We start from the raw sequence: 16,536 nt of genomic DNA, 5'->3' as shown, positions 1-16,536 counted from the left end.
TAGGGAGTAATTGCTCTTAATGAAGCAACCGTGTTAGCCACTTAATAGTGGCTTGCTTCTAATCCGGAATCACCTTCAATTAGTTGTAACTAGTGGCTTCCTGATAATTACCGCTCAGAGGTTGTTTCTTTTTTCTTTTTTTTTTGCTTTATTATAATTGCGATGCTCGAACCATGTTTACCATGGAACTCGCTTCCTTATTTAAAATCACTTTGTACCATTGATCTTTACTTTTCATGCTTCATAATGAACCAATTAGAATTCATAATAAACCAAAATGACGAACGTTCGTTTAAATCACGAGTTTCAGATATTTCTATTCTCTAAAATTACCTGAATTAATTTTTATTAAATAAAATAGCTATAGGATAATTCCACAAATCAGATATTTTGAGCAAATATCTCGGAATTTCCTGTTTAATTCGCCGTAAATTTTCCCAATACGCTCTGGACCTCCTACATATATATAACGTGTCTATACATAACTGTTAATTCATCATTTTCTCGTAATCCTAACAAACAATGCTTAAAAACTTTAACTACGTTTTGGATTATTATCTCGCACGAATAAATTTTAAGCTATTAATCGCTTTCCTGAAAATCTGGGTTGGTTATCAGCTTCGGTACGAGACCATCGAGTAACTCCGGTACGCATGAACGGAAATAATCTCCCAGTTATATCCAAATGTTTAATAATTTTCTACATAGAAATTTAATGAAAAACAAGAATAGAAGAACCTCGCATTACAAAAATCAACTTCCATGAAATCTAAATATTATTTATGCTGTCTGTAATTTTCAACATCTTCTTTCGCAAATCATCATCACCATCATCATCATCACCATTGCGACAGCCATTCTAAAATATATGTATCATTAATTTAATAGAAAATAAGAGTAGAAGAACCTCACGTTATAAAAATCAACATTCATAAAACCAACAAAATATCGTTTTTTAAATATATGTATCATTCAGTTTGTATTGCCTTTACAACGCGTAGATAGGGCGAGGAGATCTCTTCTGAAGACGAGATATTATTCTCATAGAAAGGATACAGAAAGGAGAAGAAGTCGTAAAGAAGCTTCTCTGAGACCACTCGTTTCATCACTTCGCCTCTCAAGGTTTACTGCCTTTAACATTACATTATTCGCGCAGAAAAAGTATTCGCTTTTCTCCCAGCTGTTTCCGTCACCCTGTTATTTCATATCGTGTTACCGTTCGATCAAAAGCGACAACTCATTTATTGTAAACGAAGATTCCGTGCGGCACAGTTAGCAAAGATAAATTACAGACGATCGTATTAATAATAATAATCTGACCGATATCTCGCAATGCGACCAATCGATAAACGCGAGCCGTCCAACGCAAGGACGTTGTTAACGTTTCGAAACTGATTAACGTTCGTTCTCTTCTTTCTTTTCTTTCGTTTCTTCCTTCTCGCCTGTTGGCTCGTAAAAGTATCTTAGCATTTATAGACATTTTTTATTTATTTATATTTATTATATATGATGGTATCATAATTAGTACAACAAAGTATTATTACGTTTCTGTTATATATTCATGAATATATTGGAATTTCATTAGGATCGTAATAAAGTCATATAATAATTATATCGAATATGACGTCAGAATGATAAATACGGTTATTATAATGCAGAGTTTCAATTAAGTAAATTTAAAAATCTATATACAAGATACAAAATTATTTAGCGTAATTATATATTTCACAGTAATTACAAAAATATTTAATTATAAAAATAGTCAAACATTTATTATATTAATAAATCCCGATATTTGATAACCATTTATTACATGTTTAAGATAACTATTTATGCTGTATATTTGTACTAAATAAATGTTTGCATTAAATATCTCGTAACTTCTATGTGCATCTTCAGAAATGCTTCAAACTTTACCAATATAATCATTACAATGCTAATGAAATTTCAGAATGTTTTATATAACACATATTCTACATACATGTAGTATGGTGGACGAAAGGCCTGGGAAATATCGGGCGAACTATGAACAATGTCGCGAGAGCCGAGGCGCCGTCGGGCCCATCAATGTGTCATCGGTCTTTTCAAGTGCATAGTTTCGTGGAAAAGACCTACGTGACCCTGGCTACGAGCGTCTGCAGAACACGTGTGCGGTGGGCCTAGGAAAAGGGCAATAGAATGCGACAACAGTGAGTCGAGAAACAGTGTGCGAGTCGAGAAACAGAGTGCGAGTCGAAAAGCACAGAGTGCGAGTCGAGGAGCCGAGTGCGAGTCGAGCGGAGACGGAGGTTGCGAGTGGCGTTGCCGAGAGAGTGTGGATTGCGCTGTGTTCTGTACGTTTGGTATGAATAGTTCAAGTTAAGCCACAATCGTCTTCTCTGTCTGATTAACATCTCTATTGTCCACTCTTTGTGAACATATTACATCACGATATTACATACATATAATTTTTCTGTGGCAAATATGTAAATGCTTTTATAAACTACTAGGTTTATACGCTTTGCAGTCTCATATTTTCCTCCCACTGTTAGCATTATCTGCAGTTTGTATGTGAGTTGTATGAAGTTGATCGAATTCTACGCTTTCAACGAGCTGGTCGAGTGAGGTTCTGCTTGAATAAGTTATAAATCCTGGCAGGAAGAAAGGCACGTGTTATTGATATCGACTGGTTAGCTGGAATGTTGAATAGGAATTTAAAGAACCAACTGAAACTTTATCGATAATAAAATATGGAAAATATGACTGCAAATAATACGTGAAAAATAATGGAAATATTCTATAGGATATTTGAATGTTTATTAGAGAATTTTAATGATAATATGGAACATAAAGAAGAAAGAAATTCGATGATACTAAATAATGATGATACTGAAAATTTCAGTGATTTTTATTAATATAAAATTAACATTAATATAAATAAAAACAAAAATCTATTATAAATGATATAGACGAACTTTTTAACTAAATATCGTTAGAAAGAAAGGTGACACAAGTATACATACGAAACAATACAAAAAATCCGCATCTATCTAGAGAAATTTGTTATGAATTTCAAAGTCTGTATAAATACGTATACTAATACATAAAGCTTCTAAAGCTCTAAAGTTTTAGTGTTTAAAAAAAAGTACAAAAATATTTCTATTAAAATATATATGATATTTTCCACGGTATTTTCTACGCAGTTTCTACAATTAAGGATTTCCTCGTTCCCATCGATTTTCCTCTAGTTGTGAGACCCTCGGATAATCACGTCCCTTTCATTTTATCTTCGCTACGCTCGATTATAAATACGGAACTGAATATAGAATTATTTGCAAATCAATGAATCCGATGATGTAATTTGTTACGCGCTCGAAACGAATTAGTATCACTTATCTTAGTTTCAATCAATACCTCACTTTCTCAAGTCATTGATTAAAATACGATTTACACTCGTACAGATCGAGCCTTCTTTCTCAATATTTCCGTCGAATATTCGTGATCAATCGTTTAATCGACCTTGATAATTAGAATAGAAATAAGAAAATTCGAACGCCAAATCATTAACGAACCAGCCACTTGCTCACGAATCTCGTCAACTTGGCCTTGTTTTGTCGAACAAATTGTAAATTTTTCCAACCTCGGCTTGAGTCATCGATTCAGGGTTAATGCACGTCACCTGAGTTTCTTTGGTCTCGATTTTCACAATTGGAATGCTGTCTGCAGGACAAACTTGCTATTCGATCAAGAAAACTCGTTTCAATGACTCGTCTGATGAACTTTCAATCAGCGTTCTTACGTTTCAACAGAGTCTCTTCAAAAGTTTCAATCAGGGTCTTAACGCTGTCTAGATTTTCTCTTCAGTATATTGATATTAGAACAATAACTGGAAAATATATTTCTACAGTATTATAATTGAAATTTTTTCATGTAGAGTTATAATAAAATTTTGTATTATAAATTGCCTGTATTATGGATATCAGACAATGAATTCAGCATGAATTATATCGATCTTATATTAAACAATTTATTAGAATTTTCAATGGAATATTTAAAATGTTACTTGATTGTTTTATATTATTATGTGATATTTTTACGAATTTTAAATAAGTTTGCTAGAAGAAGATGTTCATTTTAATTAAAACCATATACATGTATGTATGTATATATATACATAGATTTATAGTTGTGGAAGCGTTCGTTGTAGAACCATTCATTCGTTACCTTCGCTTTCCGTTGGGAAGTGAAAATTTATGAAAACCCTGGTATGCTATAGTTGTCCAGAAATGAAAAGCAATTTTGAACAACTAATCCTTTGTAATCAGAATATTGTCTCGTTAAAAGAGAAAACAAAATTATAATTGATCGCGAGTATAGAGGGAAAATATTAGTATAGAAAATGATTGCGAACTAACTACCTTTAAATATTATAAATATTCAATGGTATATATAAATCTAAATATCTTAAAGTTTCATATTTTTATCTTGCATGAAATTCTTATAAAACAGGAAAATTAATTTTTCTCTGTCTCTCTCCCTCTCTTTGATATAAACGCCGCAGTTAAAAAATAAATATGTATGACCTCATGTATATTCATATGTATTTAAGCATCTTTCTTCGTAACTTTGAATGGTTTTCAATTTCATTTAAATTGTTGCATGGCAACGTGAGTTCTGTTGCAAAATTCATATACTTGTAGAAACGTCAGTCGTAAATCAAGCATAACAACAGTTTTACAGTATGTTGTAGAGATTACTTTGTTATTTAAACTTAGAGATCTTTCTGCTTACAGTAATTACAAAAAGTAACTGTACACCATCGTATTTAGAACAGCATTTATATATATACCAATTAATTAAGACTAAGTCTTAAGATAAAACTGATTAAAATATTAGCTTTCGTATCATTTGTAATACTTTCATACATGCTTATAAATAATTAATGCTATCAAAATGAAACGTAAAAACTGATTTAAAAAAAAGGAAGAGAGACGCTTCATTGGGAAATAAGGATACATACGTACAAGTACTTTTTGTAGCCACTGTGTGGCTTTCAAACTCAATTTCAGGGCAAAAAAGAAATTATTGAAAAACGGTTACCTAATATGTACATCATAGTGAAGCAATTATCAAAGGCGAATCCAACGAAAAAACGACACAAAGTGAACTGCCAGAAGCTACCCGTGAACGCAGTAGCCACCCCAGCGAGAAATCCCATTAAATTAGCTCCGAGCAAAGCTGGTATTCTTCCATATTGATCAGCAACCCATCCAAAAATTAATCCTCCGAAGATAGCGCCGATGAAGAAGATACTTTGAGCTATGGTTGGCAATGCATCATACTGACAAACCCATCCCAGCTGCAACAGAAAACTACAGTCGAATGATTTACTTCTGATCACGATCAGCATCACAGAAATCTTATAGCAATTTCAACGCCTCGATTAAACGAATTTTCGATCAAAGTTTCGAAATTCCTAATGAAGCGCGCCTCTGTCCTTTTTTCTTTCCCTTTGAGGAAAAAAGAAGGAGAAGCTTAAGACCCTGCGCGTTCTCGCGTCCTTCTTCTGGATGCTTCCTACCCCTCGATGAATAATTCTCCTCCTGACGAGCGACGCAAAGTTCATGGAAATCCACTGGAGCAAAAAGTCTTGCAATTTATGTCGAACAAATCTGCGTGTTCGCGCTGTTGCTCGTTATAACGTTTTATTAAAGTTTCTTTTCAATCCGATATTTTCATTTTCAGTTTTATCGCAACCTAGTTTTATCAGCTTTCATAATTCGAAATTTTTTATCCTTTTTCTTTCTTTAAGTATTTTTATAAATATTTATTCGATTGTATTTTATTTGGCAATGTAACGCTTGAATTTAGAATGTACTCTGTAATTTCACTACATGCACTAATTATTACTGCAATATGTACTAGTAATTCTGTTACGTACTATAATTTTCCTCTGTGGAAATCGACATTGTTAATTTTCCCACTTCTGAACTATCGATCTTTCCACAAACGTTTATTCGACTCTTTTCATCGTTCTTCTTTCTTTCCAAAAATTGTACACTACGCTTATTTTTTATCGAAATAGATCATGCAAGTAATCGAATACGACATACACAGTATAAAGGGATTGATTGATAGGAACAGATAAAATATTCAAAAAGCAGGAAATTACAAGTCGAACATTTTCTGTCACCTCGGATGCCACAGACGCATAAGGGACGGTGGTATAATTAAATTCCCATCCTTGTTGGCAATCTTTCGTTGGCCACGATGGGTCCGGTGCGTGGCTTCCATTTAGCAAAATTTCCGTGTAATTTACATCGTACATGCTGCATCTCGAGTAACCTTCGCGGTTGACTGGTATCGCCAGCGACAGCCTGAAACGAAGGAGAAGATAACGTAGATTGGTTCACGGTCTTCGATGCCGATGGACGTTCCGACAAGCGAGTAATTAACGTTCTATTTGAAACTCGACAAAAAACATTGGGAATCTCGAGTATTTGTTGAGCTAATAATATTGATTGTTAGTCGAGTCTGATAAAACGTATTTGATTGGAATTTCATTTAAAGCGAAGAAAGTTATTTTCAATTGTAGCTGGATGTACGTTAATTGCTGTTTTCCTGTCTTTACAAATTACTCATTCCTTTGTTTCATCAGCCTTTTCGATTATTATTGTCTCGTATTATTATTGTCGAGTATTGTCTCGTGGTTATTATCTCAACGCTTTTATCGTGTCAATTTATTGCGTTGTGTTCATACGGGTTTGTAGAATATATAATAAACAATGCAATGAGAAATGAAAATGAGAAAATTTTGAAGAATTATTAAATTAGGTAAATTGAAGGGAAAGAAGTTCTGTGAAGGAACCGGGTTGGATCTAAACAGATAATAAAGAAAGATGATCCAAGATTTGCGACCTCCGACGTATGTCGAAAACACTTACTCATTAATAACGAATGTCATTAAGATAATCCAGTGACGGATAATACCGTCAAACGATGTTTACATTATTATAATATGAAATCCAATTTGAAGGCTTCGTGAATTTCTATTATCCTTCAATGAAATTATGAAATAATGGCGCAATTTAATGATAAAGATTATTATTATTTCATTAGGCTTGCTGTATAATTTGCTAGATTGTCTTCAACCAGATAAATATATCAATAATTTTGGCAATGGCTATCATCACATACTTTATCGAAAGAGAGAACATTGGTTCTCTTTGATTTTCGATCGTTGAATCGTCGAAAGAAAACTTCGCGGCTCAGAGAAAGTTCTCCTACAAACACGTACATAGCATAAAAATCGGTAACACGCGGAAGTTCTACAGGAAAAAAATCAAAAAGACTTGCTGAGCAAGGCAAGAACTTTCCAATAGAAGGTGAGCATAATAATAAATAACACTTGCACGGATGCTTGCGGAGGAGTCGTTGACTATATTAAACTAATACTAATTATGAAACAATGTAACAGTAACGGTACTAGTCGTAATTAACATACTATCGTTAACATTATCGTGATATCGAAATTTCTTCCCACAAGATCACCCACAAGATTAATTGCATCGATTTGCGAAATTCTTAGTGTTCGATGATTATCATAGTCGAGGAAAGGTATTTACAAGATATTAACATCCGCATCTAATCACATCTCGTAGCATCGCGACTTATCACGCGTATCGCCTAACCTTTACATGAATATTGAACGAACGAACACTTCGAACGCATTATGCAAGTGTACGTTACGTTTTTCATTCGCCGGTAAAAGCTTTCAAAAACGAGTTAATGAGCGAATGATACGTGGCATGCGCGAAAGAAACGAATGCTTGCCCATAGAATAGCTGAAAATGATTCGAAAAGTATACTAGCAAAATAACAATAGATTCAGATGATAACTGACCAGTCGACCAGGATTAGTCACAGCCTTTTAACAATTCTATCGATTTTTTGCTACTATTATACTTATTTACTCCAAAGCTAAGATCCTACCTAGGCTAAACTAAACGTTAACTATGACTCACAGTTGGAAAATGCACTTATCTTATACGTAATCATTTATCAATTACTGAGTTCGTTAAGTTCTATTTTTGTTTGCTGAAAGGAAAAAATCTTCCATTGATTAATCATCGCTATATCGTTGTTTGCTATTGTCTTTCGTTTGATCGACAATCATTTACCCATTCCATCGTTGTAGAACTCTTCATTTCTGGTTCCTATAATCTGGTATTTAATATCATCGAATTTATTTTGAAGCACGTGCACGTGCCAAAAAATTAGGTCACGGAAGTTTTATGCATTTCTGTGAAATCTGAAAGGGCAAAATTGCAAAGTACACGTGTGACACGTGGAAATATATATGTCGGAGATGAAAAGAACACCGGAGCCTTTGGAATTTTGGATAACCCCGCAACATTGTAACCTAGAGTCTACTATAGCTGTAATCAAACAATTGTAGTTATTCAACCCGATTGTAATTATTCGAGAATTGTGATAATGAGCTTGGGCTCGAGGCGACAGTCAGTCGCCGAACGTAGCCGCGGTCACGGGATGAACGCTTTGTCTAACAAAGGTATGGAGTAATTCTATAGCTCTCCTTAAAAGAAATATTCGTGGGGACACGCGACAGTAAACATTCCAACGGTTTCTGTCCTGTGGCTCGCCACACGCAGACCCTATTCTTCGAGTAAGATGATTGCCAGATGTCGATGCGTCTCCGCAGTACATGTTCGGCTAGCTCGAGGGCCCGTTATAAATCTTAAGGTTTAGTTAACTAAAGTCCTTCAAACAGACAAACAGTCTTTGTCCCAACTACGGGAAGATAGGGGAGACATATTTTTCAACGAGCGGCGTCTTCCACTAGCAACTTTCCCTCGAGGGCGGCTAGCATCTTTTTCTAACCACCGATATGGAGATTGACCAATTAGCAACGCCAATTTCCCTTACTTTCTGAACGAAGGCTTTTCTCGACGAATCCGATGATCTCGTGTCCTTAGACACACCCCATTATAGTTTTCCTCTGTGGCGTGATCGGGACGGGAAAGACATTCTTTCTCGCGATCTCATTGATGAAAGGAGTAACTGTTTACGACCAGTGAATATTACGCGTCCGACTTAGATTTTGTGAGTACGTTCATCTATCATCCCGTCGACCGCGGATTCGTTATTGAACCTAGGATCATTGTCATTAGTTTCTCGAGCACCTAACTACCGCGGTTACTTGTCCGGTTCTATAATAATCGTATTTGCACTAGTCAATGTCTTCTCCATTGCATAACGACAACGTGTAACCCAAACGAAGATTCGTTTCACGCCCCTAACCCTAATTCTAATGTAAACCCGACATCAGAAGTGGGATCAGTGCCGGTTATAACAGTGCAAGAGCTTACGACCATCGTGCGCGAGTCAATTCCGTCGCTAGTGCAAAAATCGAGTGTGGAACCTAACAATTTTTCGACTCCGCTGCCTGGTGCGCAGCTACCAATCTGATTATGGAGAAAGATCCTTTACAAAGCAGTGCCCTGAATATAATTTCAATGCCGAGTGTCGAATTGACTTCTACGTAGTGGAGGCGCTAACTGGTACATCAAGCCATCCGGGTGAGTCGTTTCCATTTTACCCCGATTTCGGAGCCGAGTGTTCGCTAATTAAAGAATCCGTAGTCTTGAGAATTTCTGGCAAAAGAACGATTGATATAGTAGTAATGCGAGGAATAAGAGATATTGGTACTAAACGTATCGCTCAAATCTTGCCCGTTGCAGGTGTTAGTGGTTAGAGATAAATTTTTCATGTCCTGGCTGATAGTTATTTAAAAATACGATATCGCGATTGCTCGTCAAATTTTAAGCCAAGATCTTGACGTAATATTACACAAACTAGCCTCGCTATGTGTAAAACAAAAATAATTCATGCCCGTAATAAAACCGCTGAAAACGAGATCGATGTCAATGAAGTTGACAATGAGGTACGTGGTAGTGATAAAAGTCGATTAATCTTTCTTTTCGAAAATTCAGAGATTCATCCGTTACGGGTCCCCTACGTACTCGTACAAAAAATACAGGACAGTTAGAAGTACAATTAATTGATCCTAACATCGCCGTACAAGGAGTCCTAATAGACTTCGCGAGCGCAGAGTAGTACGTGATAGAACAAGCGACTTAATTACAGCCAAAAATCATAAAGCCTAGTAATTCACCGTTCGCGAGCCCCGTGTTACTCGTGAAGACGAACAATGGTTCAGATAGATGATAGACAGATTTTCGAGAACTAAATAAATATACGGTCGCGAATCGGTATCCTTTACCCCTCATTGCGGATCGAGTCGCGAGATTGCAAAAGCGAGATATTTTATTATTCTGGACATGGCCGGTGGGTTTCTCCAAACCCCTATTCATCCTAATTCTAGGAAGTATACAGCATTGATTACCCTCGATGAACAATTTGGATAATAAGTTGTTGTTTTCTTCGAATTCTTTTGTGCCTTTGTTCGATCCATTCGATGTCCTTTATTTGCATAACATAAGTGCGTGCGCGTTTAATGTTTCTTCCGGAAGTCATTTTCGGGACGGCGATACTATGCTGACTCCGTCGAAAATGGGGATTCTTATATCTTCGGACAACCCTAATAATTTTGCAACTCATACTTGTCTAAATATTCTAATATTTATGTTCTTCCTTGCTACAATTTTGTAAACCATCAAAGCGTTTACTACGGAAACCCTCAGGAGTAGTCGCGTGCCAAGTCTTCTGTAGCATTTGACCCTTTTTAATTGTGGTGACATAAGAAATCATTTGGTCGGAGTGATCTGTACTACACTTTCCTTCATTGTATTCAGCAGCGGCTGCTGATTTCGATGTTGCGAACAAACGAAACGAGAGATCGTTCTTGAGATTCCTTTGAAAACACGTATAACAGCCAACGTGCCATTCGTACGTTGTCGTCTATTTGGATGATGTCCTAATTATTGCCGACTCGATAGATCAAGCTCTAAAAGTATTGCACACCGTACTAGATACCCTTGTAAAAGCCGGATTCTCCTCTAACTTTTCAAAATGTTCTTTTCTAAAGGCATCGGTACTCTATTTGGAATATGTAATTTACGACGGAGAAGTTCGTCCCAATCCGGGTAAAATGCACGCCTTGAGTTCTTTACCTGCGTCAACGACCGTCACACAGCGCAGGCAGTTCATAGGTTTAGCCCTTTATTTCCGAAAATTCGTCCCTAAATTTTCACGGGTAATGAAACCCTTGTATGCGCTTACTTCCGATAATAAAAACATGACTTGGACAGATAGGCATGGAAAAATAAGGCAAAAGGTAATTTCCGCCCTGACCGACGCGCCGGTGTTAATGGTATTTGACCCCAATTACCCCATAGAACTACATACGGACGCTAGCTCGGAAGGATATGGAGCCATTCTAATGCACAGGGTCGAAGGCAAAAATCGAGTAGTGGAGTATTATAGCAAAAGGACTAGCCCTGCGGAATCTAGGTATCATTCCTACGAATTGGAAACGTTAGCGGTTGTAAACGCCGTCAAACACTTCCGTCATTATCTCCACGGACGAGAATTTCTTGTCGTCTCCGATTGTAATCCTTTGAAGGCATCCAGTAGTAAGGTAAATTTAAATGACAGGGTTTACAGGTGGTGGGCTTACTTACAAACTTTTACTTTTGACATTATGTACCGGGAAGGTAAACGAATGGCCCACGTAGATTTCTTTTCGCGAAATCCCGTAGACTTGGATCGCAGTACGTTTAGCAAAATCGTAGAGAAAGAAATTAACCTAACCGAAATCTCCGACGATTGGCTACTAGCGGAACAACGTCGCGACCCACAAATTGCCGAGATCGTCGATAAATTGCAGAACGAAGAGCTCGCGGAAGATGTCGCGAATACGTATGAGTTACGGTCCGGCACCCTTCACCGTAAAATACAGAGAAAAGGCAGAACTCTCTGCTTGTCCATTGTCCCCAGAGGTTTTAGATGATCTGTTATTAACCATGTGCAACAGTCAATTATGCACTTAGGTTGGGATAAAACGCTTGAGAAACTGTGCGAGTGTTACTGGTTCGAAGGAATGGCGGAGTATGTTCGCCAATTCGTAGAGAACTGTCACGCTTGTCAAGTTTCGAAGGCCAGTTCAGGTAAAATACAAGCTGAATTACATCCTATACCTAAGACCAGCATACCTTGGCATACAGTTCACGTGGACATAACGGGCAAACTAAGCGGTAAAAGTGGTTCGAAAGAGTATGTCATTGTTTTGGTCGACGTCTTCACTAAATTCGCATATCTGCATCATACTCGTAAAGTAGATTTCCTTAGTACCGTTAAAGCACTTAAGTACTATATTTTTATTCGGCAGCCCCTGCCGGATAATAGCGGATCAGGGAAGATGTTTTACGGGCAAAGAATTTCGAGACTTTTGTCAAGATAAATACATTAAACTCCATTTAATTGCGACCGGAGCTAGTAGGGCCAACGGACAGGTAGGGCGTATTATGAGTACGCTAAAAAAAAAACATGTTCACAACAATAGAAACCAACTGGCGGTCCTGGCAAGACGCGATCGGGGAAATACAACTGGCCTTAAATTGTACCACCAACCGCGTGACTAAGTCAAGCCCGTTGGAACTACTAATCGGTAAAACAGCGAGACCCTACGGCTTATCCCTACCCGACAATATCGAAGAAAGAGAAGTAAATATCTCCCATATAAGACAGCAGGCGATAAAGAATATAGAAGCAAGCGCCAAATACGATAAGGATAGGTTCCACGAAAACAAAGCTAAAATAGTTAGGTTCAACCTGGGCGATTTCGTATTACGCAAGAACGAGGAACGGAACCAGACGAAGTTAGATCCGAAATTCAGGGGTCCGTTCGTAATAGCAGAGATTTTGGAAGGAGATAGATATACCCTAAAAACCTTAGACGGCAAACGATCATATAAGGACAGACACGACAGACTGAGAAAGGTGCCAGAAGGTTGCGTCCCTGCTGAGTTAGACGTCTGCGGTGATGACAACGGCGGTGATAATAACGATGCAAGTACACTGACCTCAGAGGATCATTAACACTGCGTTGTGGTCATAGTAATACACCGAGTGGTTTTATATGCTTTTTGTTGTAAACCGTTGAGTGGGTTTACGTGCTTTTTGTTGTAAACCGTTGAGTGGGTTTACGTGCTTTTTGTTGTAAACCGTTGAGTGGGTTTACGTGCTTTTTGTTGTAAACCGTTGAGTGGGTTTACGTGCTTTTTGTTGTAACCCGTTGAGTGGGTTGATGTGCTTTCTGTTGTAACCCGTTGAGTGGGTTGATGTGCTTTTTGTTGTAACCCGTTGAGTGGGTTGATGTGCTTTTTGTTGTAACCCGTTGAGTGGGTTGATGTGCTTTTTGTTGTAACCCGTTGAGTGGGTTGATGTGCTTTTGGTTGTAACCCGTTGAGTGGGTTGATGTGCTTTTGGTTGTAACCCGTTGAGTGGGTTGATATGCTTTTGGTTGTAACCCGTTGAGTGGGTTTATGTGCTTTCTGGGTGTAATGCACCCAACGTGGCAATATGATCCAACAAACTGAGGTTCACCAGTGTACGAAATCGAAAATGATCTGTTGTGTCATTACGGTCTGACTGGCGACTCACAGAACGCACCTAACACTTTGAATACAAATTATAACATTACAAATTCCTATTCTCTTTTATTTTTCTGTTGTCAAACCTCCGAACGAAACTTTGTTATTGCACTGGATCCTTGACTTACTTAGACATTTAGTTAAATCGTAAACAATGTCGGTTGTAGCGAATCTAATGTAAGAAATACGATATTTTAGTTACACACGAGGACGTGTGATAGTCAGGATGGCCGTGTCGGAGATGAAAAGAACACCGGAGCCTTTGGAATTTTGGATAACCCCGCAACATTGTAACCTAGAGTCTACTATAGCTGTAATCAAACAATTGTAGTTATTCAACCCGATTGTAATTATTCGAGAATTGTGATAATGAGCTTGGGCTCGAGGCGACAGTCAGTCGCCGAACGTAGCCGCGGTCACGGGATGAACGCTTTGTCTAACAAAGGTATGGAGTAATTCTATAGCTCTCCTTAAAAGAAATATTCGTGGGGACACGCGACAGTAAACATTCCAACGGTTTCTGTCCTGTGGCTCGCCACACGCAGACCCTATTCTTCGAGTAAGATGATTGCCAGATGTCGATGCGTCTCCGCAGTACATGTTCGGCTAGCTCGAGGGCCCGTTATAAATCTTAAGGTTTAGTTAACTAAAGTCCTTCAAACAGACAAACAGTCTTTGTCCCAACTACGGGAAGATAGGGGAGACATATTTTTCAACGAGCGGCGTCTTCCACTAGCAACTTTCCCTCGAGGGCGGCTAGCATCTTTTTCTAACCACCGATATGGAGATTGACCAATTAGCAACGCCAATTTCCCTTACTTTCTGAACGAAGGCTTTTCTCGACGAATCCGATGATCTCGTGTCCTTAGACACACCCCATTATAGTTTTCCTCTGTGGCGTGATCGGGACGGGAAAGACATTCTTTCTCGCGATCTCATTGATGAAAGGAGTAACTGTTTACGACCAGTGAATATTACGCGTCCGACTTAGATTTTGTGAGTACGTTCATCTATCATCCCGTCGACCGCGGATTCGTTATTGAACCTAGGATCATTGTCATTAGTTTCTCGAGCACCTAACTACCGCGGTTACTTGTCCGGTTCTATAATAATCGTATTTGCACTAGTCAATGTCTTCTCCATTGCATAACGACAACGTGTAACCCAAACGAAGATTCGTTTCACGCCCCTAACCCTAATTCTAATGTAAACCCGACATATAAAACATCGGAAAGTAGCACGCTTTGTAACGTTTAATCGAGGTAAAACAATTTTTTATCCAGCTTCTAGTTTTTTCTTTCGCTTCCTTTATATTCTGAAAAATATGCGTAAAAATCCGCAGGCTACGTATTATGACGTAAACGGAATGGAACGAATCAATAATAGAATAAATTAAATAATATTAATATTAAAATATTAAATAATATTAATATTAATATAAAAATTATAATAATAATAATCGATAATAAAAGAAATTAAGGACAATGGAACACATATTCGATTTATACTAAATATCCGCGGCTGTCCTGATATTTATACGCCAGTCGCGTACATACGTTCAAGTTATAATTTCTAATACCATTAGAAAGTTAGGAGAATTTTAATCGAGAACGAGCTCTATACCCTTTGAACGTAATTTGTTCGTCACTTAATCGCTGCACGCGGTAAACACTAACGAGCAGCTCTTAAACAAAAGTATTTGTACGTTATGGTCAACAACGGGGTGACTAGTTATTAGCGCGTTCTCCTGTTTCATTGAAATTTTAATTGCATCAACGTAGTACGTTCTATGGTCGACGTCTTAACATAATTGTACGGATCGAATGTCTTTACGTAAAACTGTCCCGTGCACGTTGACGATTCGCGGCCAATCAACGATATCAGGCCGAATGTTACGTGCTCAACGCTATTTTTTCGCGTTCACGCTCTCATTGTTTGCGCGAAGGTTCAACGCGTTCGCGCGGCGTACGCGATAATACGCGCTCCGGGAATTTTATCCAAGGAGCATTGTGCGAGCGCAACACGTTGCGACACCACATCCTTTGCCTCTCTCGAAACGTCTTAATAACGAATTATGGTGCAATCGAACCATGCGCGTATAGCAAAAAGCAATCGTTTCTAGCCGTTCACTTTGAACACCGCGAAGGTTAATTTGGCAACTACATATATATCCATGTATTGTGTTTCTAACGATTGCCAAATGCTATTTTCATGCATATAGTGATGCCATCCTTTTGTTACGAAGGATTAGCATCAGAGAAATTTTCGGCTTATTACGCATATTGAAAATGTAACGTAAGATTCATCTTTTTTTTTTCAGCAAATATGCAGAGATACGCACAGGTGCGTTTGAGTATTAGAGCACCTACTGGTTACATTTATTGGAACGCTCTAGCGGATTTTACGCTGTAAAACATACGACGTGAATGAAAGTTCGGATTTATAATAAAATAAGCAGAAGATACAATCGGAAAAAGGATCTCAGCAAGACGATAGTATTAGGACAGCGTTAGGAAACGGTAGGCCAAGAAAAGCCGGTCGAAAGATGATTCGTAGAACTAAAGGAAAGTGTTGAGATATTGATCCGTTTCATACAAATTCATCATTGAATTTACACGAAAAAAGATCGAGTTAGAGACACGATAACGCGTTAATGAAACTTCTAATCTCTAAATCTCTAGAGAGAAATCCTTAAAAGCTGTAGATCCTTAATAAACAATTTACCGATTACGACGATAAGTCCCCTGATGCTCGTAACCAATTTTACACAGAAAACGGATCACCAAAGTTGCAAGACTTTCGAGTTGGAGGAAATGACGCGTTAACGAGAGCGTCGCGACGTATAATGTTTACAAAGTTTGCGTGGAAATTAACACGATCAGGAATAAGCTGGATCGTTGTCACCGTTTACGATCGTGTTTCC

At 37.8% G+C, this 16,536-nt stretch overlaps 1 protein-coding gene across 1 annotated transcript; it reads right to left on the bottom strand.

The window, feature by feature from the left end:
• Nucleotides 1-2,455: 2,455 nt before the first annotated feature.
• Nucleotides 2,456-16,417, bottom strand: LOC117214975 (organic cation transporter protein-like; the record flags this gene model as incomplete). Its single annotated transcript, XM_033461360.1, has 4 exons — nt 2,456-2,630; nt 5,080-5,338; nt 6,173-6,356; nt 16,338-16,417. Coding segments are annotated over 4 exons (645 nt in total), but the record flags the coding sequence as incomplete, so codon positions are not given.
• Between the last annotated feature and the right edge of the window lie 119 nt (nt 16,418-16,536).

The sequence above is a fragment of the Bombus bifarius genome, unplaced genomic scaffold, assembly GCF_011952205.1.
Source record: "Bombus bifarius isolate JDL3187 unplaced genomic scaffold, Bbif_JDL3187 scf7180000009279_frag, whole genome shotgun sequence".
Classification (NCBI taxonomy): Eukaryota; Metazoa; Arthropoda; class Insecta; order Hymenoptera; family Apidae; genus Bombus; species Bombus bifarius.
The sequence above is the reverse complement of the archived record's forward strand: the minus strand, read 5'-3'. Positions and strand labels throughout refer to the sequence as shown.